General features: G+C 41.0%; 3 protein-coding genes across 6 annotated transcripts; 1 reads left to right on the top strand and 2 right to left on the bottom strand.

Annotated features, from left to right (window-relative positions):
* Positions 1 to 575: 575 nt before the first annotated feature.
* On the top strand, positions 576 to 2,406 carry LOC104426310. The gene is made up of 3 exons (XM_010039310.3): positions 576 to 838; positions 979 to 1,045; positions 1,218 to 2,406. Exons 1-3 carry the CDS (start codon positions 761 to 763, stop codon positions 2,090 to 2,092), a joined length of 1,020 nt encoding a protein of 339 aa, XP_010037612.2. The 5' UTR covers positions 576 to 760; the 3' UTR covers positions 2,093 to 2,406.
* Positions 2,407 to 6,653: 4,247 nt separating this feature from the next.
* Positions 6,654 to 9,147, bottom strand: LOC104426311 (protein EDS1L). Of its 4 annotated transcripts, XR_005547749.1 has the most exons (4): positions 8,766 to 9,147; positions 7,925 to 8,408; positions 7,650 to 7,835; positions 6,654 to 7,523 (listed from the first exon to the last, which is right to left on the bottom strand). XR_005547749.1 is itself a non-coding variant. In XM_010039311.3 (3 exons), the coding sequence occupies exons 1-3, from the start codon at positions 8,890 to 8,892 to the stop codon at positions 7,431 to 7,433; spliced, it is 996 nt and encodes a 331-aa protein (XP_010037613.2). In that variant the 5' UTR covers positions 8,893 to 9,147; the 3' UTR covers positions 6,654 to 7,430. The 4 variants fall into 3 exon arrangements, 3 of the variants coding, with proteins under 3 accessions (XP_010037613.2, XP_039160813.1, XP_039160812.1); XM_010039311.3 differs by having other exon boundaries at positions 7,650 to 8,408; positions 8,749 to 9,147; XM_039304878.1 differs by having other exon boundaries at positions 7,650 to 8,408.
* An 8,335-nt stretch (positions 9,148 to 17,482) lies between these two features.
* On the bottom strand, positions 17,483 to 20,449 carry LOC104426309 (protein EDS1L). The gene is made up of 3 exons (XM_010039309.3): positions 20,037 to 20,449; positions 18,545 to 19,321; positions 17,483 to 18,439 (listed from the first exon to the last, which is right to left on the bottom strand). Exons 1-3 carry the CDS (start codon positions 20,370 to 20,372, stop codon positions 17,723 to 17,725), a joined length of 1,830 nt encoding a protein of 609 aa, XP_010037611.2. The 5' UTR covers positions 20,373 to 20,449; the 3' UTR covers positions 17,483 to 17,722.
* Positions 20,450 to 26,405: the final 5,956 nt, after the last annotated feature.

Genomic DNA, 26,405 nt, shown 5'->3' with positions numbered 1-26,405 from the left:
AAAAGTGTACGAAGATTTTAATGGAACCTAACAATTTTGGAAAAGAAAAAGAACAAAATGCAATCTACATCTAGAAAATGCATAATCATCACCATAATTACAAATGTACTGAAAAAAAAATTCTTGATTTTCTAGTTGAAAGAGTCAAGAAGAAAATTCGCCGATATAAATATTAAAGTCGTCGTTCGATAGGAACAAATGCGAATTACTTTTAGCTTATTGTGTGAACGATGCACGGATTTTCTTTTTTAAGTCGAACAAGTATAAACATTAAAAATTTAGAATTTTACGAAAGTCAAACCAAACAAGCATTTTCGTGCACTTATTTTGCAGAACCGAAATCCACCCCAGAAATCTTCGTCCGGCCACGCGGGAAAACGACAGCGTTCGATGGGCACGAATGCGATGTATGTCGCTAGGGAGGGGCCGCGTCAGCCGGCGGTACCGAGAAATAAAAATCAGCGCTGCAGGAGCAGCTCGCGTTACGCCTCTCCCGGGGCAGGACCGTAAATAAAGAGAGTGGGGCGGGGCATTTCCGTAAAACAAGGGGGCGGCTGCCATATAATCTCCACCCTCACCTCCTCGTGGATGGGGGTCTGAAAAAACCGAGCGAGCGAAGCAGAGGAGTTTCCGTTATCCTATCCCTCTCTCTCTCTAACCAATTTCTCTCTCTAGAAATCTCCTCTCCCTCTCCGTGCGTGCGCGAGGACGAGTTAGGGTTCTTCTGCGGGATCGATTCGGGCGAGGGGAGCGAGCGGCCATGGTTTCGGATTCGATCGCCAATGCCTCCGCCGCCAATTCGGCGCCGAACGCGAGGGATTTCGCCAAGAAGAAGCGGGTACGGTCGCCCCGTTTCCTGTGTCCGAGAGCGTTCCGCCCCGCTCGTCCTTCCGCGACAATGCGCGGCGGGGCGTGGGATGGCTCGATTTGGCGATTCCTATTCGCTTTCCTCTAAGAATCCCTGGTTGTTTTGTGCAGGCCAACAGGTCGGCGAAGCTGAAGCAGTGCAAGCTGGACGCCCGCCGCGAGCAGTGGCTTTCGCAGGGTACGCGATCGATTTGTTCTCGTGTGTTATTAATCAGCGTCCCGCGCTTTTGTTGTGATGATTGCGCTTGTTGTTTTCGGTTGTGTTTATTGATTTTTTTTTTTTTTTGCTTTTAATATGGATGATCTGCGTTTCCTGTGTTGATTTTTGGTTCTGCTGTGAATATATCCAGTCAAGAATAAGGGGAGCGGGGAGGATTCGAGAGGCGAGAGTCGGCAGCGGAGCGGGGGCGGCCACCAGTCGCTGGAGAATTTGGAGACGAGGAGGCGGAGGGATGACGAGAACGGATCTGTCCACCAGGACAGTGATTCCGAGTCTCCGTCGGTCAGTCCGATTGGTCTCACCGGCGTGTTGAGCGGCAATCATTCGAGTGGCAATTGTACTGGTAGCAGCAGCAGCTGTAGCAGCGGTAGCAGCACCGGGTGCTTCTCAGGGAGTACTACGGAAGAAGAGGAGGGAGGAGATGATGGGTGCTTGGATGATTGGGAAGCCGTGGCTGATGCCTTGGCCGCCGATGAAGAGCCCCAGAATCCGCCTTTTGATCCTCCTCCTGAGGGCGAAATGGTTGGCGGGGTACAGTCTCGAGGAGAGCACGGGAAACAGTCGGTGGTTCCAGATAATTCGAGATCCGAGTGCGTTAAAAGGCCTCCAAGAACTGCCAGTGCGAACAACCAAGCATGGAGGCCCGACGATGCTTTTCGCCCCCAAAGTCTGCCCAATTTGTCTAAGCAGTACAGTTTCCCCAACACAAACCGGCATTATGGTGGTGGAGCCATCCCTTGGGGGTGTAGTAAGGCTATATCCGTGCCCTCATCATGCCCCATATGCTTTGAGGATTTGGACAAGACAGATTCTAGCTTCTTGCCATGCCTGTGTGGGTTCAGGCTCTGCCTTTTCTGCCACAAGAGGATCCTTGAGGAAGATGGACGCTGCCCTGGTTGCAGAAAGCCATATGAACATGAGTGCAGCGAGGCAGAGCCAAGTCTGCTTGAAGGGAGTCTGACATTCCGGCTGACTCGCTCTCACAGCATGATAACCAGGGCATAGGATGTCTTATGTTGCAAAGAGTTCTGTATGTCTGGTCTCTCTCTTTTTGACGTTTGTGTGGAGGGTCTTGCTCGTTTTGATGGAGTCATATGTGATCATAGGACAATGTTTTACAGCACCTGATTTGAACTGTTTCTCTGATGAGTCTGGTTCTGAACAGTGTGAATTCTTAGCCAATGTAGAGAACTCCTGTTGCTATGTGAATAGATAAATGGTATAGAATCTACTATTGAGAAAGAATAAGATGACAAGTTTCCTGTCTTTCTTTCCTCGTGCCCTCTTGGACCAGCTTAATACCAGAAATAGCTTTGTCATGGCTTTCATCTTGTCTTTTCTATGATGCGTAAACTCAAATTCATTTGTCCAATTAGTGGACTGCCCTACTGGAATATGTCCTTATCAATTCTTCTGAAATTGGATATATGAGTTATATCTCCAAGGTTTATCTGGTTAATTCCTTGACTTGTATATGTGATGAGTTTCCTGGGTAACAAAGTAATCGAATGGCAAATGACCTTTTTCAAGGGAGAATTTTAAGTATTGAAGAACATCTTCCTGCTAACTATTCACAAATGCTTTGACACAATTTTGGGGTTGAGGGCAGTATCTGGACTTGCTCATTGAGGGTTATACAGAAATTGGTCTTGAGGGAATATTCCGGAATTTCTTACTGAGACAAGCAGAGAAGCTATCATCAAGTATTTTCTATGTATCAATGTGTATGATTGTGGACACGATCTCAGATTTTACCTTCCCCTAACTTTTACTTAATTCAGAGTCAATTACCCCGAGATAATCTGGAACTTGGCTTTGCTTGATGCCTATACTGCACCAAGGAATACTTTTAGTTATAGACTTGCTCTTAGGGAGATCTGTCCATCCATTGTTTTGAAGTTGGGTGAATGAATCATGATAAAGGAGGGCGAGGTTGCTCGCTGCAATCATACATGATGACATCACTGCTTGCTTTCTGTGCTGGCACAACTTTTTGACAAATGATTCTTAGTAAAGTGAGGTATTATATAGATCCTAAGCTATGAAATAAAAATCTTTATGCTGAATGCCATCATATATGAACTTCCTGATGGTATTAAAACTAGGCAAGGTAGAGTAAGACCTCAAATTTTAAGCGAAATGGATTTCTTGCTTTTAGAGAATTGTTTAGCTAATTGACCTTTTCTTCTTAATATGCCTGACCAGATAAATGAGTGATCTCTAAGTTTGTAAGTCTAAACTTTCTTGCCAAGAGTTTCTTTTTAAGCCCAAATGAGAAATTAATATTCTCCTCTTTTACATAGATTATGTTTCATTTTAATGGAAAACATAAATTACTTTCTGTTTATCAATTTAGCTGCAGTTTGGAAAAACGCAGAAGCCAAACCCAAATCGGATAAATCAGTTCTGTCTTTTTCTTCAATGAACTGCACACCTGTAAACTGAAATTTGAGTTTTGAGGATTAGGTTTTTTTTGCTCAGTTTAAATTCATTTTCATACACCTGCCTTATTGATTTAGCTTCAGCTTGGAAATATGCAAAACAAACGCATATCAGATTAACTTGTTCAATGTTTTCTTAGATTAAATCAAACAGGTAAGGAAAAAACCCGTGCGTGGGATATCATGTTTGGATTTTTGTTTTCGTTTTCATGTATTCCTTTTTCTTTTCAAGCACCTAGTTTTTGTTGCTCTGCTATATCATTGGAAATGAATTTTAGCCTAGCGAGTTGTGCCTGGGAGTGTTCAACCTCTTCTAGAGAATGTTGTTACAAACCATATTCTTTGTTACTTGTTGCGATGACATCAGTAGTTGCTTTCATTTTTAATTGGTGAAAGAGGCTTAACATGATGAGGTATTATAGACCCTTTGCTTGAAATATGGACGTCATGCCAAGATTGTCTAGAAAGAATCCTGGCGGTTGATATCAAACTTCGCATGTATCCTCTTCTATCCATCTCTTTTCTGGTCGGTGTTCAGTTTCTGTTGGAGAGAGAGAACCTTCTTCACCTGTACAAGTGCTAGGAAATGATCTGTATATTTTTCTCTTTTTATAAGTTGATTTATCAAGCTACAATGTGGTGGATCTGGGAGAAATCTGGGACTTTTAATATCTCGAGTTTGTTTTATCCACCAGTGTGCAGTTTTTTTAGTACTTCCTTAAATTAAAGTGACTTCTCGTGGCATTTCATAGTCATAGGTATACTGGTTAAAGAACTTCAACTTTGTTATCAACTACTTTCAGTGGCAAATGCATGTGCATGTGATGAGTGATGACTTTTGCTCTCAAGTCAACAATCTATTCTATTATACCATATAGATTAATGTATTTATGTAAAATTATGATGCTATCATTGAACACTCTTCAAGTGTCTTTGGTTGATTGTCTTTAACATAGGATGTCTAAGTGGAGTAGTTTAGCTTAACTGGATTCTTTGTGTGAACAGTTTATGCCTTCTAGAATGTGCATTTCAAGTAGGTTGCATGTGATTAGGAATGCCGATTTTGAGATGGAATTCTCGTTGTGGTTTGTGATGGTAGCTTGTAACTTTTCTCTGTCTTGATTATTATTAGTGGCATCGCCTTTTCAAGGTGAGACAGCTAGTCAAAGTCTTTTGCTGTTTTATTGCTGATATCACGTTCCGAGTGATAGCAATTATGTAATATGCCGGTTGGGCATAGCTGCATGTAATTAACTGCCATTTTTTTTTCCCATCAATTCTCAGAAAAACAGTGTCATGGCATAAATAGGTGAGACAAAGCTTGGGTATTGTTGTTGTTATTGTTCTTGCATTTTGAGGTTCTGGTCAGTCATGGATGTGCAGGATATTTAGAACAAGATAGCCCTCCCCATTTACCATATATTTGTATGCGCCCGCACGTGTGTACACTTACGAACACACACACACTCAGAATTGAACCTACGACTCTCTCTAGTATCCATCCCCTCTGCCACTGGGCTGAAGGCCTGGTGGTCAAGACTCAAGTTTGTGTAGTTTACTAGAAGGTAAATCATATCTTTTCAGAAGTTCTATTATGAAGTCAAATAGTTCTGATTTGACAGCTAGAGACTGTCTTTATTTTAGTTTTCTTCTCTAATTTGCAATCTTTGTTAGTAGCTAGTATATTTGGAATAGGCCAGATGTAGCATGGCCCAACGTGTATCCATTCATTTGGTTTGAACTCTACCCTCTGGAGCTATCTGTATTATGTAAATCGTGAAAGTTACATCAGACTTATGTTCTGTAAGATCGATGCTGAAGATTTTTGTAAAGAGCATGCCCATTCTCAAGTGTGAACAGATTTTTCCTGGAGGCAAAATCACATCTGTAGAAAGGCTTGAAATGTCATGGAACAATTGTAGGAGGCAGTTTATGCTTCTCCTCATAGGACCTGTATTTCAGCTGGAAGTACATAAAATCAGGCTGTTCAAGTGAAAAATTCTACACCGCTCTTATTACCATGTTGAGATACAATTATGGCGGTTGGCCCAGTGGTCATGGGTGTGGGGGCTTTTGGACATGTAGCTTAGGGTTGAGGGGTTGACCCCTTGAGAAAGATGAAAGAAAAATTATTGAAATCCATTTGGGAACTTTGTTAGTAAGGACTATATGCATTTCTAATTGTAATTACTTATTTTGGTGGAGTTTCCTCATAATACAATCTCTGTGTTGGAAATAAAAAGCTTTGGGTATCTAGCTGGTACTTTGAAGCTATTAATTTAGTTCCCTGTTCAACAATGTATTCGATCTGGCTTAAATGTTGCAGTTACTTAGGAGATTGATGAAGCATGCAGGAATTGGTGGCCAGGTTTGCCTCTATCTTAGGAATTATTCTAGCTTTGAAGCACATGACTATGCACTTGTTTGGTAGTAATTGGAATTCAGGTAAGCAAATGCGAAATGTACTTTCATTCAGTAAGGTTGGATATATCTAATGTCATACAAAGAGGTGGTTCTGTTTTCCTCTTTCTTTTTTTGATTTCTTTCCATAGTGAACAATCTTATGCACTGTTTCTTACGCTGGAAGTTCAGGTGACGTCTTTTAGTAACTGAATCTCGAGTCTCTGCCTCTATTTCATCATCCTCACTTACTTGCATGCACTCATGCATTTGGACATGTGGAGATATGACACTTTCTTGTTCTTACAATGGGCAAACTATTTTTCTTGAGCTTAGGATTCACTCTAATCTTTGCTGTGCCTTTTTTCTCCTTTCTTCCCTTGTACATCATTGTTTCGCCTGTTCTTTCCTGTCTCTGCTTGGCAATTAAAAAAAAGTTTCTGTTTCCATTTTGTGTGGTGGACTTAGCCGTCACAGTCATACAAAGGAAGTTGAAATGTTTTAGATGCAAAAATCTGGTTTGTGTCCATTTGGATAGTCTTTGAAAACCAAATTAGAGAAGGCCTGCTATCTGATTTTACAGCGATGCTATTGGTTAGTTCTGCAATCTGTTTTAGTGTTTTTCTCTATATTGTTGAGTCTAATAAGAATACCAAGGAATTCTACACTTATCTTCACTGGATCAATTTTATTGATTCTTTCATCTTTTTTCCAATTGTGTGTTTAGGATCTTCAGGGACATGAAGAAGATTTCAGAGATTCGCTCCTGTTTTTTGAAGGGTAATTTATTTCATTGAAAACATCTACTGTAAAGAGAAAATAACTGAAAACGGGAAGGACTCCTCTTTAGTCGATGCCAGCCTGTTGCTGGGTCTGGCTTTTCAAGCTTGGAATGAGTTCTTTGATGCAGGAATTTGCCTTATGGTAATCAGGAAGAGTATGCCACCACTTTACCAGTGTGCTCTTTTCTAAGAACACATCCTTATCCACCTCCTTTTTATCATACCATTTTCTTAGGTTCTTCTCCAAAGTCAAAACCCTGTTCTCTATTTCTTTCCATGGTTTCTTGTTGGCAATTGCAACGTTGAGCTCCTCCACCTCGGCCCAAAAGCAGGATTCACCACTTGAATCCCTCTCTAATTGCTCAGCATGTTCTCGCCATCTTTGTGGATAGTGGTACCGTCTTGGCCTTCCTTTGGTCATGTAAGGACCTGCATCTTCATTCTTCAAGTGTCGATAGTAGTTGGCTATGTCTATTGGCTCCACAAGTCGGCGAAACTGCGTGCTGAGCTCCAACCATTCTCTCTCTGCCTCAAATTTATCTGGGAGCTGCTCTTGTCTTATCATTTCGATAATCTCATCCCACATGGCTGCCAGTTCGAGTCTCTTTACATTGGCCTTGAAATCTTCCTCCTCCTCTTGCATCTTGAAAGCATCATAATATCCCATGCCATCAGTCTTGCATGTGGTCCGATAGTCGTCTAGTTTTCTGAGAGCCTTCTTTATGGCATCCTTCTTGCATAAGACCTTTGGTTATCCGCTTTGTGCTTCTCTGACTCTCCAGCAGCACGAAGACACAGCCTTGCCGGTATGCACTATAATCACAACATTATATATTGTGAATATTCGAGTATCTTTCTTAATAAAGTAAAGAATATTAGCGAATTAGGGTTTATTTTCCATAGAAAATCCTTGGACTTAGATAAGATATGGGCTAATACCAGATTGAGGTCGCTTAATGCGGCACCAATATCTGTAGTATTGTCTGAGCTGAGAGGTAATTCTGGGAGGTTCTCCAAACAAACTACATTGTACATGTCCGAGCTTTTACGTAATGTATCTTTATATCTCCAGTGTGCCTTCAAGCTTGCCACTGCTGTGTCCTGAAGCTCCGTGTCAGACCCAATCTGTAAAGAGTGAAACAACATTTGAAGAACCGCGTCTGGGTTCTTCACGACCACCAACCTGTCGGTCTCAGTGCAAAAGACGTACTTACCGCATGGTCTGTAAGGGCTTAGCTTGATAAATCTAGACATGGTGTCAAATAACGTATGTTTGCTTTCCGTCAGTGCGCAAGCTGCATGGCTTGCAACGCATGATGCATTCTTCATCACATTCGCAAATAACAAAGCCAATTTTGCCTTGTCGGCTTTGTGATGCGGGTTGGAGAAACGGGGAATTTCTTGCAGCAACTCTGCTGCGGAATAGTGAAGAGCGAGTAGAATCCTGGGAACGATGTCAAGTTTCATAACGAAGTGGACAAAGCAATCAAACCAACCCTCACGCCGGATGGCATGGCAAAAGGTGAGATCGGTTGTAAGCGGGGATGCGAATGTCAAACAGAGAGGACGGGAAGTCTGCTTCTTGTTTGATCTAGCATATTCCTCAAGAAACCAAACAGTTGCGTACATCGCGATTGGACCACCCAACGAATGGCCTGCAAATATTATTTGCTTATTCTTCTCCGTCGCCTTTGTCACCTGAAAATCAAAGACAAATACAGATTCATTTCCGACTATTCATTTCTTGCTTCGATACTCGGTTAATGATGAACATCCCTTTTATTGCTAAGGGCAGGATGAGAGGGATTTAGACCGAACCATCTATGCTATTGTTATCATTATCTAATAGCGAACGCTTGGAGGTTCTTCAAATTCCGACCAATTGGAGACATTACGTATAAAAAAGGCGTAGACAAACTTCATATGGTCATATATACCGACTAGCTAAAAACCCTTAAAACGGTAAATTGCAAACGGGAGCAAACAAGCTCTAGTTTCCGATCTATGGTGTTCCGGTGACTTCATCGTTTGAGAATACCTCTGCGCGGAACGTACTTCTGTCATCCAGAATGCGTAGGAATCTTGCCATGAATGCCTCGCTGACCGTGGCGACCACATCCTTGCCGATGCTTTTGAGAGACCGGAACCTTTTGGTGTCGATCTTGGTCTCTCCGAAAGGCATGGCTTCGCTGTCTCCGACGAACCAGTCGTCCAGAGACCAAGATCCAGGGAAGGCCACGATGACCTGCGAAGGGCTACCGGGGACCTTCCTTTCAACGAGACACGGCTTCCCAGGCTCTTATGAGCTTCGATGGATACAGACACGGCTTTCTTGATCACTTGCGGTTTGATGCCGACATATCTCTCCATGATCTGAAGTGTATATGGGTAGGCTCTTCCGCGGGAGCTTTACCCCCTGCAGAAATTTGCTTGTTGACCGGTTGGCTGGGGGAGGAAAAGATATAGGGATAAATGCGGTAAAAGTCTTAAAACTTATCACGAAAATATAATTGAGTCATAAAACTTGAAAAAAATGCAATCAAATTCTAAAACTTGTTAAAATGGTTCAATTGAATCCTAAAGTTAATACCATTAGTTTTATTGACGGAAAATGCTTGACATGACATTTTAAATGATTTTTTATTTTCCATCGGCTATTTAAATAATTTTTTTATTCATTTAAAAAAAAAATTATATTTAAAATTAAAATTCATTTTTAAAACTGTTAAAAAAGAAAAACAAGAAAAGGGCAGCTCCTCCACTACCCATCGTCGGAGGGATTGGCGACGTCGCTGACCGTGGTAAGGCCTCACCGGCACTAGGTGAGGCCTCGTCGGCCCCAAGCGAGGGTCGACGACCCTCGTCAATGCGGGCGAGGGTGCCTAGACTTGGGCATGCCGACCTTCACGGGGAGCTAGCGATCGTCGCCACCCAGGTGAGGCCTCGGTGGCCCTCGGTTGGGGGCCGGTAACCATCGCCAACCTTGGGTGAGGCCTCGGCGCCCTCGCTTGGGGCCGACGGGGCTCACCCGTTTGGGCAGCTTGGATTGGGCGATGAGGCCTCGCCTAGGGTAGATGACGGTGAGGGCCAGCATGCCCCGGATCTAGGTGGGCGCACCCGCGCCCTCGCCTAGGGCGACGGTCGCCGGCCTAGTTGAGTGGTGGCGGCGACGGTCGCCGGCCTCTCTGGCGATGGGTGGCGACGGCGGCGGAGGAGTTGCCCTTTTCTTTTTTTTCTTTTTTTAATAGTTTTAAAAAAAATGAATTTTAGTTTTTAAATATAATTTTCTGAAAAATTGAATTAAAACTTATTTTAAAAAGCCAAGTGGAAAATAAAAATTATTTAAAATGTTACGTCATGCCACGTAAGCATTTTCCGTCAATAAGATTAACTGTGTTAACTTTAGGACTTAATTGGATCATTTTGATAAGTTTTAAGACTTGATTACACTTTTTATAAATTTTAGGACTTAATTGCATTTTCGTGATAAGTTTTAAAAGTTCTATACTACTCATCCCAAAGAAAAATACAGGCCAAACAGAGGGGGTTGAATTTTTGCTTAAACGCCCCTTTATTGATGATTGTTTGGTGGGGGCAAGGGCACGCAAAGATGAAAATGATCACGATCGTCGGATCGCGTGAATCCCTCGCGAGTCTCAATGTCGAGCGGCTGGGATCGGTGCTGGCGTTTTGGGCGATGGAGCGCTCTTTGTTGACTCGTCTTCGATGGGGGCTGGCTGGGTCAATGAAGGAAAAGACAAGCACATATTCCTTCCTTCGCAAATGGTAAACACGCAAGGGATGGAGAATTTTTTGTAATAGAAGCTAAGTTATCTCTTGGGTAGCCGGGAGACGATTCGCTTTTTCCTTAGACATCAAGGTAGGGTTGCTAGAGAGTAAAAGGTTGGGGATTGCCTCTCTTTCCCAACTTTTCCCTACCTAAGAATACCAAAATATATGATGATTTCATATGATCTTAAGTGGGCGGCTTTTGATAAAAGTCCCGTTTCAAATTCAAAAATATAAACATAGAATAATAGAAGTGACTTAATTTCAAATCAAGGCATAGGAAGGCATTTAATTTGATGAATACATCACGTGATATGATAAATTGTGTAACTGAACATTTAAAAGTAAGGTACATATACACATGGAAACAAGTATTATGAAATTCATAACATGCGAACAATGGTGATGAGTCAATTATACAATATTGTCATTGCCAAATGATATAATCCATTGTGTTAATATTTTCTCCTTTACGCAAGATAATTTGGGTTCTACTTGGAGATATCAAGTGAGGTCAAGCTGGAGTAGGCGATCACTAGGGGTGAGCATCGGTCCAGGGTCAACCTTGGACCGACCCTGGACCGGCCCAACCTTGCTGGTCCTGGTCCGGTTTCCAAGGAGACTGGGTTGGTCCTTAGTTCTAGAATTCCTGGACAAACACTATGCAGGTTGGTCTTTAGTCCTGAGAGTTCCGAATTGGTTGAATCCGGACCAACCCTAACTATATATATATTTTATATATTTATAATTTTTTAATATAGAGAAAACCTTAAAATAAACGACGTCAATAACATTAAACAACTCTTTAATGAGGAGTTCAAGTAATTTTATATTATTCTTTAATAACTTGGGTTTTTAATATCTTTTTACGGTGTCAATAGTTATAATTTACGAAGGAGGAAAATGTTTTTGTGAGGAGTTCTCATGACGTCCAAAAAGGCACCTTATGGCATCATTCTCTAGTATTCGTTATCTTCTATCTTATTTGTTCTCTTAGTCTTCAATTTGCTAAAATCAAAAAAATAACTTCTTCGTTCGCTACTCAACACTCATCTCGCTCACTTTGGGTCACTCGTGCTACTCGCCGCTCGATACTCACTTGGCTTGTTGCTCCCCGCTCGACATTCGATACTCATTCTGTTCGATGCTCAACCCAGTTGACCCTAACCGCTTGTCTTTCTTAGCTGACCTTACTCATTATTGAACCCATTGGGTCGGTACGGTTCTCGGTTGCTCTTTCGAGCAATACAAAAAATTAAATAAAAATTATTAGTTAGTCTTAAGTTGACCTTGAAATTGGACCGAACTCATTGAGTCAGTTTGATCCTCAATTGTTTTTTTAAAGAGTACAAAAAATGAAATGAAAAATTATCAGTTAGTCTCGAGTTGACCCTAGATACGGACCGAACTCTTGGAATTGGACTAAACTCATTGGGTCCGGTTCTCGGTCCTAAGCTCAATAGGTTCGGTCATCAGTCCAAAAAATTTAAGACCAGCACTGTGCGGGTTAATCTTAGGGTTAGAGAGTGTACCGGCTCAATCCGAACCATGCTCACCCTTAGCGATCACCTATCACTATCTAGTATTTGTCAATTTTACTCTTTAAATTAAAAAAAAATAAAATATTGGGGATTGCCTTCCTTTAGCAACTAAAAATATCGTGTTTTTTTTATATGATTTGCAAAAATCTAGATGTTGAACTTTTCAAATATTCATAAAGAAAATTAAAACCTTTCGAATTCATAAGTATCCTATCAACACTGCCCCTCCACGGGGGGATGGCCAACAGACTTTGTCAAGTCGGCAACACATTCCCAGGAAACACTCGGGTTAGACGAATGTCTAGTACGGACCTTTTCTTTCTTTTGATGGACGCGTGGAGCAATCTTAGGACCTATGAAGAAAAGGGATTCCTTACCGCATGACTTGACAGTTGGTTGAATGGATGATAGCATCAAGACCGTCCAATTTCATGGCCCTGAGCCTATGCAATCCTATTGGGGCTAATCTTGATTGGTGCAAGCACCTGTAGCTTATGATGCTCTGGTGGTATATAAAGCTTTTTGGGAACGAATTTCAGCCTAGCAAGTTGGGCCCGGGAATGTCCAACCTCTTCTAAAGCATGTTGTTACTGGAGCTGAAGCATATTCTTTGTCAATTGGTACAGAAGATATCGGTGGCTGCTTTACTTTCGGTGTTGCATTTAATTGACGGAAGAGGCTCAACCTGACAAGGCATTATATACCCTTGCTTCAAATATGCATGTCATGTCGAGGTTGTCTTGAAACAATCCTGGCGGTTGATTTCAAACTTCGCATGTGTTTGCTTGGGTCCTTTCCTTTTCCGTGTTCTCAAGAACGATTCTGTACGGTAGGCTTGCTGGGAAAAATTTACCCTCTTGCATCTCTTGATATATGCTGTGCTTTTTTCTTCTTCTTTTTTTTTTTTTCATTCATTTTTTCGTTCTTTTTCCTTGGATCATACATTTGAAACTTGTCTTGGCATATACCTTCACCTGTACAGCTGCTGGGAAATGATCTCTGCGAGGCTCCCCTGTTTTACGTTTGATTTATCAAGCTACAATGAGGGAGGATCTGGGAGAATTCTGGTGCTGTTACTTTCTCGAGTTTGATTCATCCACCAGCGTGCATTTGTCTTGGTGCTCCCATAGATTGAAGTGACTTCTCGTGGCATTATGCATCGTGGAGTCATAGCTATCTTGGTTAAAGAACTTCCTAACTTAGTAATCAACTAGTTTCGGGGGCAATTGCATGTGCATGTGATGAGTCATGACTTTGTTGCTCTCAGATAAACAATATGTTCTGTTCTACCATAAAGATCGATGCTGTCATTGAAAGCTCTGGTTAAATGTCTGTAACATAGGATGTCTAGTTGTAGTGGTTTTTTTAGGTGAATAGTGTATGCCATCTTTAACGTGTCTTTCAAGTGGGTTGCATGTGACTAGCGTACTGATTTTGAGATGGAATTCTTTTAGTGGCTCGTGATGGTGGGATGGAACACTTTTTCTTTCTTGATAATGATTAGTTGCATTGACTTTTCAAGGTGAGACATTTGGTGTCAGAGCCTTTTGTTATTTTATTACTCATATCACATTCTGAGTGCTAGCAATTATGTAATATGCTGGTTGGGCAGAGTTGCATGCAATTAATTGCCACTTTCTCTGCGTTAGTGGACAGAAAACAGAGTGTCGTGGCATATCTTTACAGAAGTCCTCCACGATAAAGTCGCATATTCCGGACCTAACATGGCTAGCGTGTACCTATTTATTTAATTTGAATAGTCTCATCTGCAGCAATCTCTATTACGTAAATTATGAGAATTTCGTCAGACTAATATTCTGTAAGATCAACCCCAGGGATCTTTTTAAGGGCAAACTTATAGTGAAGTGGGAACTGATCTTTCCTAGAAGTAAAATCACATCATTATGAAAGGTTGGAATTGTCACCGAACAATCATAGGAGGCGGTTCATGTTTCTCCTCAAAAGACCAGTAATTCTCCCGAAAGTATGTAAAACAGGTTCTTCAAGTGAAAATTTCTATACCGCTCCCATCAATATGTTGGAATGCAATTATGGCGAGTGGCCTAGTGGTCACTGGCGGCTTAGGACATGTAACTTCGGGCTGAGGGTGTGATCCCTTGAGAAAGATGAAAGGAAAAAAAAAAATAGAAATCCATTTGTGAACTTCTGTTTGTGTGGATTCTATGCATTTCTAATTGTAATTACTTGTTTGGATGGAGTTTCCCCATAATTCAATCTCTGTATGATAAGTAATAAGCTTTAAGTATCTAGTCGCACTCTAAAGCTATTGGTTTGGTTACTTGTTCAGCAATATATCGATCTGGCTTATCGTTGCAATTCCTTGAGAGGTTGATAGAGTGATGCTGGAATTGGTGGCTAGACTTGCCTGTACTTAAGGAATTATTCTAGCTTTGAAGCACATCTATTGCACAAATTTGGTAGTAATTGATGTTCAAGTAAGCAGATGGGAAATGTTCTTTCATTCAGTAAGGCTGAATGTGTCACAATCGAGCAACCATAGCTCATTGAGTAATAAATCTTAAGCAGATTGAGCATCCACAATACACATATATAAAACATTACTAGAAACTCATAATCTAAACCCAAGATATAATATATGCACTAACTCAAATATGAGTTGTATTGTTTCAATAGAGCTTTATACACATTAGAAATACTTAATTAACCATCACAAATTAAACATCAATGGTTGAATCCATTGATCAATCTCTATCAAATTATACATTAATAATCTATTTCATTATGCAATCTATTACTCAATATTAAATTATGGTCACATCATAACGCCTAGCGACAAGGCAACCAAGGTTCCTCCTTTGGCAATCAGTCAATCGCTCGACCCAAAAGAATATTCTAAAATTAGCATATATACCCAAAAATCCCTAATCGAGTTCATTGCGACAATAGGCATAATATCATTGTCCTCCAATAATCCACAAAACCAACTAACAATCCATATCATAAATTGGATTACATTTCACAAATCAAAACATAATCTTTCGCAACTTAGTTCATCAATCATAATACTGTATGTAAAGCATTTTTCATATCATTTCATAAACTAGGTTCGGAAAGCAATACAGGTAACAACATTTCACATTCCCAAACCATTTGTAAATAATCAAAGAGTAGTAAATGCTTGTCCCACATTTTATGTAACAAAAATGTTTTTCATGACTCATATATATCCATATTACTTTTGTAATATGAGTTTGCAAACTTGAACAAGACTAGCTTGAGAAAGCCCAAAACCAAACAACAAAGATTACTTGAACCATCCAACTTGCAATCCTTTCAAATAAGTAGGAAACAATATCAAAAGCAAGTAAAACATTAGCTCAATTATGAATAAACTAAACTAAGTTTAATCGCTGATAAAACGAGTCACGCGCTCTTCTCTTGTCCATAGCGCTCTCTTTTCAAGGTGAGAATTGGTATGCGCTGTTTTCTAACCTAGAAGTTCAGGTAGTACGTATTTTGTAATTAATTCTCGAGTCTCTGCCTCCACTTCATCATCCTCACTTCCTCGCACGTGCTTATGCATCTGGAGCTTAGGCAAATTGTATTTCCTGAGCTGTGCCTCTTTCCTCCTTTCTTCCCTTGCAAATCAATGTTTTGCCCCTTTATTTCTCTCTGCTTGGCAATTCTGTTTTTGTCTCCATTTCGCGGGGGTGGACTTAGCCAGTTAGCCTGACACAGTTACACATAGGAAGTTGAAGTCTTTAATGCAATACTCTAGCTAGTTTACATTCGGTTACTCTTTGACCACCAATTATTATAGAAGGCATGCGTTGTGATTTTACAGCGATGTTATCGGCTAGTCCTGCAATCAGTTTTGCTCTCTCTCTCTCTCCGGAGCAATGGCTTATCTTCTCCGGAGCAATTATCGATTCTTTCATCTTTTTTCCTTTTATGTATTTAGGATCTTCAAGAGGACTTTAGAGTTTCTCTTTTGTTTCTTCAAGGGTAGTGTTGCGTAAAATGCCTATCAAAGATGCACCAATCTAAGAACAAGTAGTAAAAAATGAAAGAAAATCAAAATCACATGAGACCCAAGAGTTACGTGAAAAATCCAAAATGAGAAAAGCCATGAAAAGGAGAGGGGTTTCAGTATCTTTAACAAAAAACACTAGAGTATAGTCCAAAAAAAGAGAAAAGTACACTACAAGTGCCATAAATTTGTCCAAAGAGACACTTAAGTGCCACAACTTATGAAAGATATACTTAAGTGCCACATTTGAAGAAAAGTGAGACACATGAGTGTCATCTTTGGCGAAGCCAATCGAAAATCATACGTGGCATTTAAATATTAATATTTTTCGGCGAGGTGGCTCGCCGGAGAGCTGAGTCAGCTCTAATTCACTCCAAACGACGTCGTTTCGAGTGTTGGCCAAAATGGAACCCTTAAATCGGCCAAAACGACGTCGTTTTTGCATAATTTAAATTTCAATATAATATAAAATTAATTAAATTAAATTTAAAATAAAATAATAAAATAATTTATATTTCTTAAAAAAAAAAAAAAGAAACGGAGGAGGAGGAAGGCACCCGACGGCCGAGGGCTAAGCCCTCGCCACCCGCCTCCCCGCCATCGTCGGAAGGTGGGGGAGGGTCGGCCCTCGATCGGCCGACCGGCGGTGACAGCCCGCATGCCCTCGCCCCGATCTCGGGCGAGGGCACGCAGGCCCTCACCGTAGGTAGGATGGGGTTGCCGGCCCTCGCCTAGGGCTCGGCGGCCCCGGCCCTCGCCGCCGGCTACCTCCCTCCTCCTCCTTCCCCCTCCCTTTTTTCTTCCTCCTCCTCGGTAGCCGACGGTTGCTTCCCCACCCCCCCCCTGAATCTAGGTGAGGGCCACAAGCCCTCGCCGCCACGGCCGATCGAGGTTGCCGGCCCCTAGCCGGGGCTTGGCGACCCCCCGACCCTCCCTCCATCGCCAGCCCTTCTCGGCAACGGTGGGGAGGCGGCAATGGTGGCCGAGGGCCGAGCCCCGCTGCCTCCCCATTTTTTTAAATATTTTTTAATTTTAAAATTATTATTTTTAAATATTGTAACTAAATTTAATTTTATCAATTTTTATATTATTTTTTATCACATCAACTCAAAATGACGTCGTTTTTGCATTATTTGGCCATGTCAACGTGCAAAATGGCGTCGTTTTGCACTCGTTTCGCCGAAAAAATGACACGTATGCAATTTCGCTGGATTGGCACTTAAGTGAGCAATTTTGCTCCGATTTGGGCATTTAGGTGTACCTTTCGTTAGTTATAGCACTTAAGTGTCCATTTCTACAAAGTTATGGCACTCTAGGGGTCCGTGTTTCTCCAAAAAACTCTAAATCCACTTGGTGAGCCACAAGATCTAAATATCCAAAAAGAAGATAAGAAAAAAAAACAGAAAATAATATAGAGGCTAGGTTGGAGATGTGTTATTATACGCATTCCTTTTATAGTCTCTCTTCAAAGATCCCTAAAATAAATGTGCATGATCTAAAATACCCTTGTATCTTAATTTGAAAGTCAAAACTCAAATGGCAGTTCATTTCATTAACAACGTTTATTTTACGGAGAGAATCAACTGAAAAGGGGAATGACTGGACTTTGAATGATGCCAGCCTGTTACTGGGTCTAGCTTTTCAAGCAAATTTGCAGCAGTGAGGAATTTTCAGCTTGGCATGAGTCCTTTGATGCAGGAATTTGCCTTATGGTCGTCCGGGAGAGATCGCCACCACTTGACGAGTGTGCTATCTTCTAAGAACACATCCTTCTCCACCTCCTCTTTATCATACCATTTTCTCAGGTTCTTCTCCAAAGTCAAAACCCTGTTCTCTATTTCTTTCCATGGCCTCTTGTTAGTAACTTCATCCTCGAGCTCCTCCACCTCAGCCCAAAAGCAGGATTCGCCACTTGAATCTCTATCCAACTGCTCAGCATTTTCTCGCCATCTTTGCGGATAATGGTACCGACTTGGCCTTCCTCTGATCATATAAGGACCTGCGTCTTCATTCTTCTTGTGCCGATAGTAGTTGGCTATGTCTATTGGCTCCACAAGTCGGCGAAACTGCGTGCCGAGGTCCACCCATTCTTTCTCTGCCTCAAACTCATCAGGGAGCTGCCCGTGTCTTACCATTTCGATAATCTCGTCCCAAATAGTTGCCAGTTCAAGTCTCTTCACGTTGGCCTTGAAGTCTTGTTCTTTCTTTTGCATCTTGAAAGCATCATAATATCCCACGCCATCATTCCTGCACGTGGTCCGATACTCTTCTAATGCTTTGAGGGTTTTGTTTATCGCATCTTTGTTGCCTTTGACGGTGTTTCTGTTATGCTCTTTCTGCTTCTCAAACTCTCCAGCAGCACGAAGGCACAGCCTCGCCAGTTCGCTCTATCATCAGAAAATTATATATAGTGAATATTCGATTATCTAATCTCAATAAATGAAAGATTACGAACTGGAGAGTTCATTTTCCAGAAAAATTATGGACAATACCAGGTTAAGGTCATTCAGCGCAGCACCAATCGTCTTGACCTGAATGTCTACAGGATCGTCGGAGCTGAGAGGTAATTCTCGGAGCTTCTCTAAACGAACTACATTGTGCCTGGCCAAGCTTTTATCTAATGCATCTTTATACGTCCAATGTGCCTTTAAGCTTGCCACTGCTCTCTTCTGAAGCTCTGTTTCAGACTCGATCTGTAAGGAGTAAAACAACAGTTGAAGAACCGCATCTGGGTTCTTCACAATCACCAACCTTCCAGTCTCGGTGCAAAAAACATACTTCCCGCACGGTCTGTAAGGGCTTAGCTTGATGAATCTAGACATGGTTTCAGATAATGTATGCTTGCTTCCCTTTAGTGTACAAGCTGCACTGTTTGCAACACATGACACACTCTTCATCACACTCGCAAATAAGGAAGCCATTTTTTTTTCATCGGCTTTGTGATGTGGGTCGATGAAAGGGGGAATTTCTAGTAGCAACTCTGTTGCAGAAGAGCGAGGAGCGAATAGAATCCTAGGAACAATGTCGAGTTTTGTAACAAAGTGGATGAAGCAATCAGACCAACCCTCACGCTGGACGGCATGGCAAAAGGTGCGGTCAGAGGTAAGTGGGGATGCAAATGTTAAACAGAGCGGGGGACGGGAAGTCTGCTTCTCGTTTGATCTTATGTACTTCTCAAGGAACCAAACAGTCGCGTATATCGCGATTGGACCGCCTGATGAATGGCCTGAAAATACTAATTGCTTATCATTCTCCACCGCCTTTGTCACCTGTACATCAAAGACAAATCCAGGTTTGCTTCTGACTCTACGCTCGGTCGATATTGAAATTCCCTTTTGCCGCTAACGGGTAGAATGAGAGAGATCTAAACTGAACTCATTGATGTCATTTAATAGCGAACACTTGGGAAGTGTTCTTTAAGCTCCAACCAACGGAGACTACAAGTGTAGAAAAGTCTAGACAAATGACCTTGTACGGTAGATTGTAAATTAAGGAAACTAGATCGTGCTTGTTACGTTATCTATATACCTAAATCTTGGGAAAATGACAACAAGTGATTCTTAAATTTTGACCAATTATGCAATATGATCCTTAAACTTTAACTTAATTTGCAACATAATCCCTAAAATTTTAAATAATTCAATGTGATTCGGAATCAATGTGATCTCTGGATGAACTACAAATATAGAATTGGACGAGAGCTTCAATGATAGAGGGTGGTGTGGCTGTGAGGAAATACTTGCGCAAGCTCTAGTTTCTGATCTATTGGGTTGCAGTGAGAGTTTATATGGGACTGAATCGGACATGGCAAGGCAGGCCTTGAAGCTGAAAGTAGGCACTACTCGAGTTTTCTTAGCTTCGGCACGAAACTTGACAAACAAACACTAGAAATGGCCTTACAAATGCTGTCTGAGAAATACTACGACTCTTCGGCACATTGAGACAACGACGAAAATAGAGCATCGTTCGAGATTCAAGAGATACCTCCTTGCAAAACGTTTGATTGCTATCCTCCAGAATCCGCAGGAACCGTGCCATGAATGCCTCGTTGACCTTGGCAAACCCCTCGACCCTGAGGCTCCTGAGGGAAGGCAACTTCTTGTCGTTAATCTTGGTCTCTCCGAAAGAATTCGCTTCGCCGTCGCCTGCGAACCAGTCATTGGGAGACCATGATCCAGGGAAGGCCACGACGACCTGCGAAGGGCTACTGTCGACCTTCCTTACAACGAAAGGCAGCTCCTTTGGATTCGCGCAAGCTTCCAAGGATGCAGACAAGGCTGTCTTGATCACTTCATCTTCGACACCGAGATTGTTGTCCATCGTCTGCGTGTAAACGTGCTGCGTTCTTCTGCAAAATGTGCTCGTCTGCGGTTTTTGGTAAAGTTTCCTCAATTGTCCTTTCAATTGTTGTTTGATGGGGGCAACGAAACATCGTCCATCACCTGGGTGGGTCCCCCCATGTTTTTAGCATTGAGCGGCTGTGATTGGTTGGTGGAATAGTGGGTGATGCCGGTGCGGGGTGACTCGGATTATCATTGCCTTGCCTTGGAAAGTGGGCGAGTCAATGGTTAAAAAAACAAGCATATTCTTTTCTTTTTTATTGGTTAACACAAGTTAGTTAAAGAAATTATGTAATAGAAGCTAAAGTTATCTCTTGAGTAGGCATGAGACTATTCGGGTTCTCGTTGGAGTCATCAGGAAGGGGTCGCGTGGGAGTGGAGGATTATAACATTAAAACACTTCAATATATGTTCGTTATAACGTATTGACTCTATACTTTTTTTTTGTCATATCAGAAATCCCATAGTATGTCAATTGTAATACATTTATCTTTAGTTTTTTTTGTGACATAAAAATCTAAAATTCCTCTTTCATTTCATTTACATGTCAACACTATTAAAAATCTTGATGGAAAGTAAAATGTCTTATAAATATAAATTTGGAAATTTTTATATTAAAAAAAGTTAACAGTAAATATGGTATAATAGGCATAATTTAGGGTTTTTGTGGTTTTTTCTCTCTCTTTTTTAAATGTGATTTCCTTTCTTTTCCAACTTAATAATTAATATATGAAAAGATAACGATAAGAATGCATATGATTTCATACAACTTTAGGTGTTCGACTTTTGATAAAGTCAAGTTGCAAACTATTTAAAAAAAAAATGACTTACTTTTTAATCAAGACATTAGAAGGAATTTTAATTGACGGATATATCATGTGATGATGACACATGATACAACTAACCAATTAAGAATAAGATGTATACATGCATATTGTCAAGTAAGATGAGCTTCGTAAAACGGGAGCAACGGCGATCAACTGGTTACGCAACACTGTCACTGCCTCGTGATACAATCGTCGCACTAAATGTTTTCTCCTAATGTGAGAAAATTGGGGTTATGCTTGGAGACATCGTGGTGGGGGCCACACTGGAGTAGGTAATCACATATTGCTAACTAGTATTCATTGTTTTTGTTCTTTAATTTATATATAAGAAAATGTTGAGGATTGCTTTTCTTTAATATCTTAAAATACCAAAAAAAAATTATGATTTTGTATAACAAATATTTGCGTGCTTTCCAAAACTTTAGGCGGTTGGACCTTCGATAAAAGTCAAATTTCAGACTTTTCATAAAGAAAAAGGAAGAAAATAAAAACTAAAATGTAAAAATTGTTAGATTCTGTAAGACTATTGACTATCGTTTTGAAAATTTAAGTTATTGGATGAACTTGTGGTTAACAATTAAATAGTCCGGTCTTTGTGCCTAGTATTATATATTAATTGGGGAGGTAAATGAGAAATAGAAATATTTGAAGTTGAGATTTTCTACTTCAATACTATATTAGATTTGTGGAATAATAGTCAATTGTTCTAAAAGTTTAAACTATTAGATGAAAGTATAGTTTAAAATATAAATATACTATAATGCACATGTGTATTCTTCAACAGCAAAAACACAAAAAGATTGGGTATTCCTTTTAGTCTCGTTCTCCACCCTAAAGGTTGAGTAAGTTCCCAACGACCGGATGACCCCAAGCATTTTTTCAGGTCAACAAGACATTTGCCCGGAAACGATCCTCGGGTTAAACAAATGTCTGGCTTTAATTTTTGTCTTTTGATGCACATGCGAGGGAATCTTAGAGGACTAGGGGAAACTTAAATAAAGTAAAAAGAACAAAAAGAAAGGAGAAAAGGGATTTGTTTTATCACATGACAATTAATTGAAGTGGACACTGGCATCGAGAACGTCAATGACGACAAATTTATGCTCAAATTCGAATGGCGATGAGCCTATCACGGTGTTCCGATTGGGGCTAATCTCGATTGTGCAGAGAATGCCACAATGACCAGCGAAGAGCTACTGCGAATCCTCTGCCCATGGTCCGTGAGCAAATGCGTATGCTCTTCTCCGTGAGCTTTTCTCTCAGCAAAATGTGCCTGTTCGACGGTTTAGCTTTGGGGGAAGGGAAGATACAGGCCGAATGGAGTTCGGTTGAAATTGACTCGAATGATCACGATCGTCGGATCACATGAATCCCTCTTGATCCTCAATGTCGAGCCGCTGCGATTGGTGTGGCATAGGGAGTGAGATGCCAGGCGACGGGTGCTTTGGGCAATAATGCGCTTGTTAACTAGACTTACTATTGACTTGCTCTTGGATTGTGGTTGGGTCCATGGAATAATAGACAAGCTCATGGTCTTTTCTCTTTAATTTGCGCATACATGTTAGATAGAGAAACATTATGTAGTAAGAGTTTAAGTTCTCTCTGGGGTAGGCTGTAGGCATGAGACAATTCGAGCTAGGTATTAGTAGCTCGACATATGAATGATTTTATGTAATTTTACATGCTCAACTTTTGATCAAAGTCACACTTCAAAACTCTTCGAAAATAAAGAGAAAGCAAATCGAAAAGTAATATATTTTGAGTCAAGATATAAGAAGGTATTTTACGTGATAGATACATCATATGACAATGATACGCAGTGTAATCAATTATTTAAAAGCTCAAGATACGTTTGCACATCCACCAAATAAGATGAGATTCATAGCATGTGAATTATGATGATTGATCGATTTACAATATTGTCACTACCATAGTTGGGGTTACGCTAGGGGACATCGAGGTGGGGGTCATCCATTCCCAAACCTCGGTGATGGCCGGTGAGGACCGTCCTCACCGATGGCTTTGACCTCCACTAGCCGTCACCGCTACCCTAGCTAGCGAGGGAAATAGGAAAAAAATAAAATAATAAAAAAGAATAATAGGAACAAAAGGCGGGGGAAGAGAGAGTTATTAAAATTTAAAATAAAAATTTGTAAAAATTGTCAACATCAACACATGTGTCATATAAGACGACCAATATCTATTATTTTCAAACAAAATTCGGAACCATCCATTCCCAAACCCGATGAATTAGGCATTCATGTCAATGATTTCTAACCACAATTCAAAACCATCCATTCCCAAACCCGATTCAACCAGTTCATTGGCCGACTTTGCAACCTTCCTCCGACAAATATTTGAATGAGCAAATGGCAAAATTACGTCCATGGCACGATATAGCTCTGTGGCTGCAAAAGCCGAAAAGAGTACTTGAAAAATTTCACTTTCTATATCTATGTGCGAATGGCTTACATTCAATTAATTTCAAGTCTTGAAGCCCAGATTGCCGGGGGGAAAAAAAGAAATGTAATCAATACATTAATTTCTCTACCAGCTGCTAATGAACTCCTATGAATTTATACGGTATCATACAATGGCATATTGATGGATATGACTACAAGACTGAACCACTTGTTTAATGTCAGTCGCCACGCCAAATTGAGGCAAGCCATTCGGCTACGCATTCGGAGGAGCCACCCCCACAGCGTGGCCAGCAGCGAATTTCCGTGTGGCCGGGCAAGGCGCCCCGCCGGCCCCTGTGTAGGAGCACCCTTCTCCAGGGGGACGGACCGGACCCTTCTTTAGACCCTGTGGGAGGAGATTGCCTTGCCGGGCCCGCGCTTCCTCGCCGAGCAACCGGAATGCCTCGTTTTGTTGCACCATCATCGACCCCATGACGAATAGCATGATCACAGCCATGGAACCTGACCTTGGGAACCTCCCCCTCCTCATCAGCATCATCATCTCTCTCTCTCTCTCTCTCTCTCTCTCTCCCTCTCTCTCTGATATCGTCTTCTCGGTGGTGGACAACGTTAATGAGCACCAAAATAAGGATGAGAAGGTGTATGGGTCTGCATTCTGAGAGTGCTATTTATTGGCATTGGCAAACCCGAGGGTATTTGTGTGATTTCGAATGTCTCGATCGGATTTTTCCGTTTTTGCTTGGAGGGAAGTAAGAGATTAAAGCGCGTTTGGCTTTGAAAGAGAGGCAAGGGCAAGGCAAAAGCATTATGGGAAGGAAGAAGCTTTAACACTTCCCATGCATGACGAGCGTTTGGCTTTGAAAGAGAGGCAAGGGCAACGCAAAAGCATTATGGGAAGGAAGAAGCTATAACACTTCCCATGCATGACGAGCGTTTGGCTTTGAACGAGAGGCAAGGGCAACGCAAAAGCATTATGGGAAGGAAGACGCTATAACACTTCCCATGCATGACGAGATGTTGATTGAAGTTGGTAGAAAGGGTGCTCTCGTTTTCAATTTGACTTGTGAAGCATTTTCCGTTTTTGCTTGGAGGGAAGTAAGAGATTAAGCGCGTTTGGCTTTGAACGAGAGGCAAGGGCAACGCAAAAGCATTATGGGAAGGAAGAAGCTATAACACTTCCCATGCATGAAGAGAATGTTGATTGAAGTTGGTGGAAAGGATGCTCTCGTTTTCAATTTGACGTTGTATGATAAGATTTTCTTCGAGCAAAATATTTTATCGTTTAAGTGGTAATCTAAAGTTACCTATGAGAAATCCATATCAGTGTACACTTTTATCCGCATGATCACCGATTTACTTGTTGCTTATCAAGATGGGTGAGGCTCATCATCCTTCCAATCTTTTTGCTAGCTGAAGGCATGAAAAGTGAAGCTAAAGCTGAACAATTTATTAAGGAAAAAATACCAAAAAAGTCCTAAATCTATTACATTTGTACCAATTTAGTCATAAACCTTTTAATTTAACCAATTTAGTTACAAACATTTTTACATTGATACCAATTTAATCCAACCAACAATTTAGGCTAGAAATCGATGACATGAATGCTAGCAATCCTATGTGATATTAGTGGTACTGACGTTGACATTTTAAAATGATTTTTTTTACTAATTTTTTTATTATTTTAAAAAGAAATCCTTTTTTCTCCTTTCTTTGGATTGTGGCTAATACCGATCATTGTCAATGACTAGCCATAGGCGAGGGTCGCCCTCACAGATCTAGTGAGGGTGAGATCCTCATGGCTTGGGTGAGGGCAATCCTTGCCAAATTAGGCAAGGGCTCGACCCTCATCATTTAATGAGGGTTGCCCTTGCCAAATCTTGCAAGGACGAGACCCTCGCGGCCTAGGCAAAGGTGGCCCTTGTGACTCGGTGGGAGTGGCGAGGGTTGAGCCTTTGCTAAAGGCCGCAAGGGCAACTGTCGCCAAATCCAACAATGGTCTCTCCTCACTAGATTCGGCAAGGGTCATGATGCCCTCACCGGCACCTACCTGTGACCAATTGCTAGCCATGGCTAATAATAGCCATAGTTCAAAGAAAGGGAAAAAAAAGATTTTTTTTAATAATAATAAATCAAAAATTTAGTAAAAAATTATTTTCAAATGTTCAAGTCGGTGCCAATGATCCTATGCTGGTGATGCTACATTGGATCACCAGAGTCCATGTCATTGATTTTCGGCGTAAATTGATCCGGTGGACTAAATTTGTACTAATATGAAAATATTTATGACTAAATTGTACACATGTAATAGGTTTAGGACTTTTTTGGTACTTTTATTACGCTCCAATTGGGGCTAATCTTAATTGTGCGATATAAAAGCCCTAACTGAGAGACCCGCGAAGGGCCAATTGTGAATCTTCATCTCAACAGAGCATGGCTTCTCCAAGTTCTCACAAGCTTTGATGGTTTCTGACAAAAGCTTTGATGTTATCCTATGGTCTAGGGAAAAGTAACAAAAAAGTCTTAAACCCGTTGCATTATAAACCTTTCGATTAGATCAATTTAATTAAAAACATTTCCGCATTTGTATCGATTTAATCTATCCAGTCAATTTAGGTGGAAAAATGATAATGTGGATGCTAACTATCCAATGTAGCATGGTCAACACTGATGTAGATATTTTTAAATAATTTTTTTGATTTTTAAATTGTTTCTTATTTTTCCTTTTCTTTTTCCTTCCCTCTTTTTCCTTTTTTCCTTTTCTTT

This window comes from Eucalyptus grandis, chromosome 11 (assembly GCF_016545825.1).
Source record: "Eucalyptus grandis isolate ANBG69807.140 chromosome 11, ASM1654582v1, whole genome shotgun sequence".
NCBI classification, from domain to species: Eukaryota; Viridiplantae; Streptophyta; class Magnoliopsida; order Myrtales; family Myrtaceae; genus Eucalyptus; species Eucalyptus grandis.
This window is presented reverse-complemented; position numbering and strand designations above follow the sequence as displayed.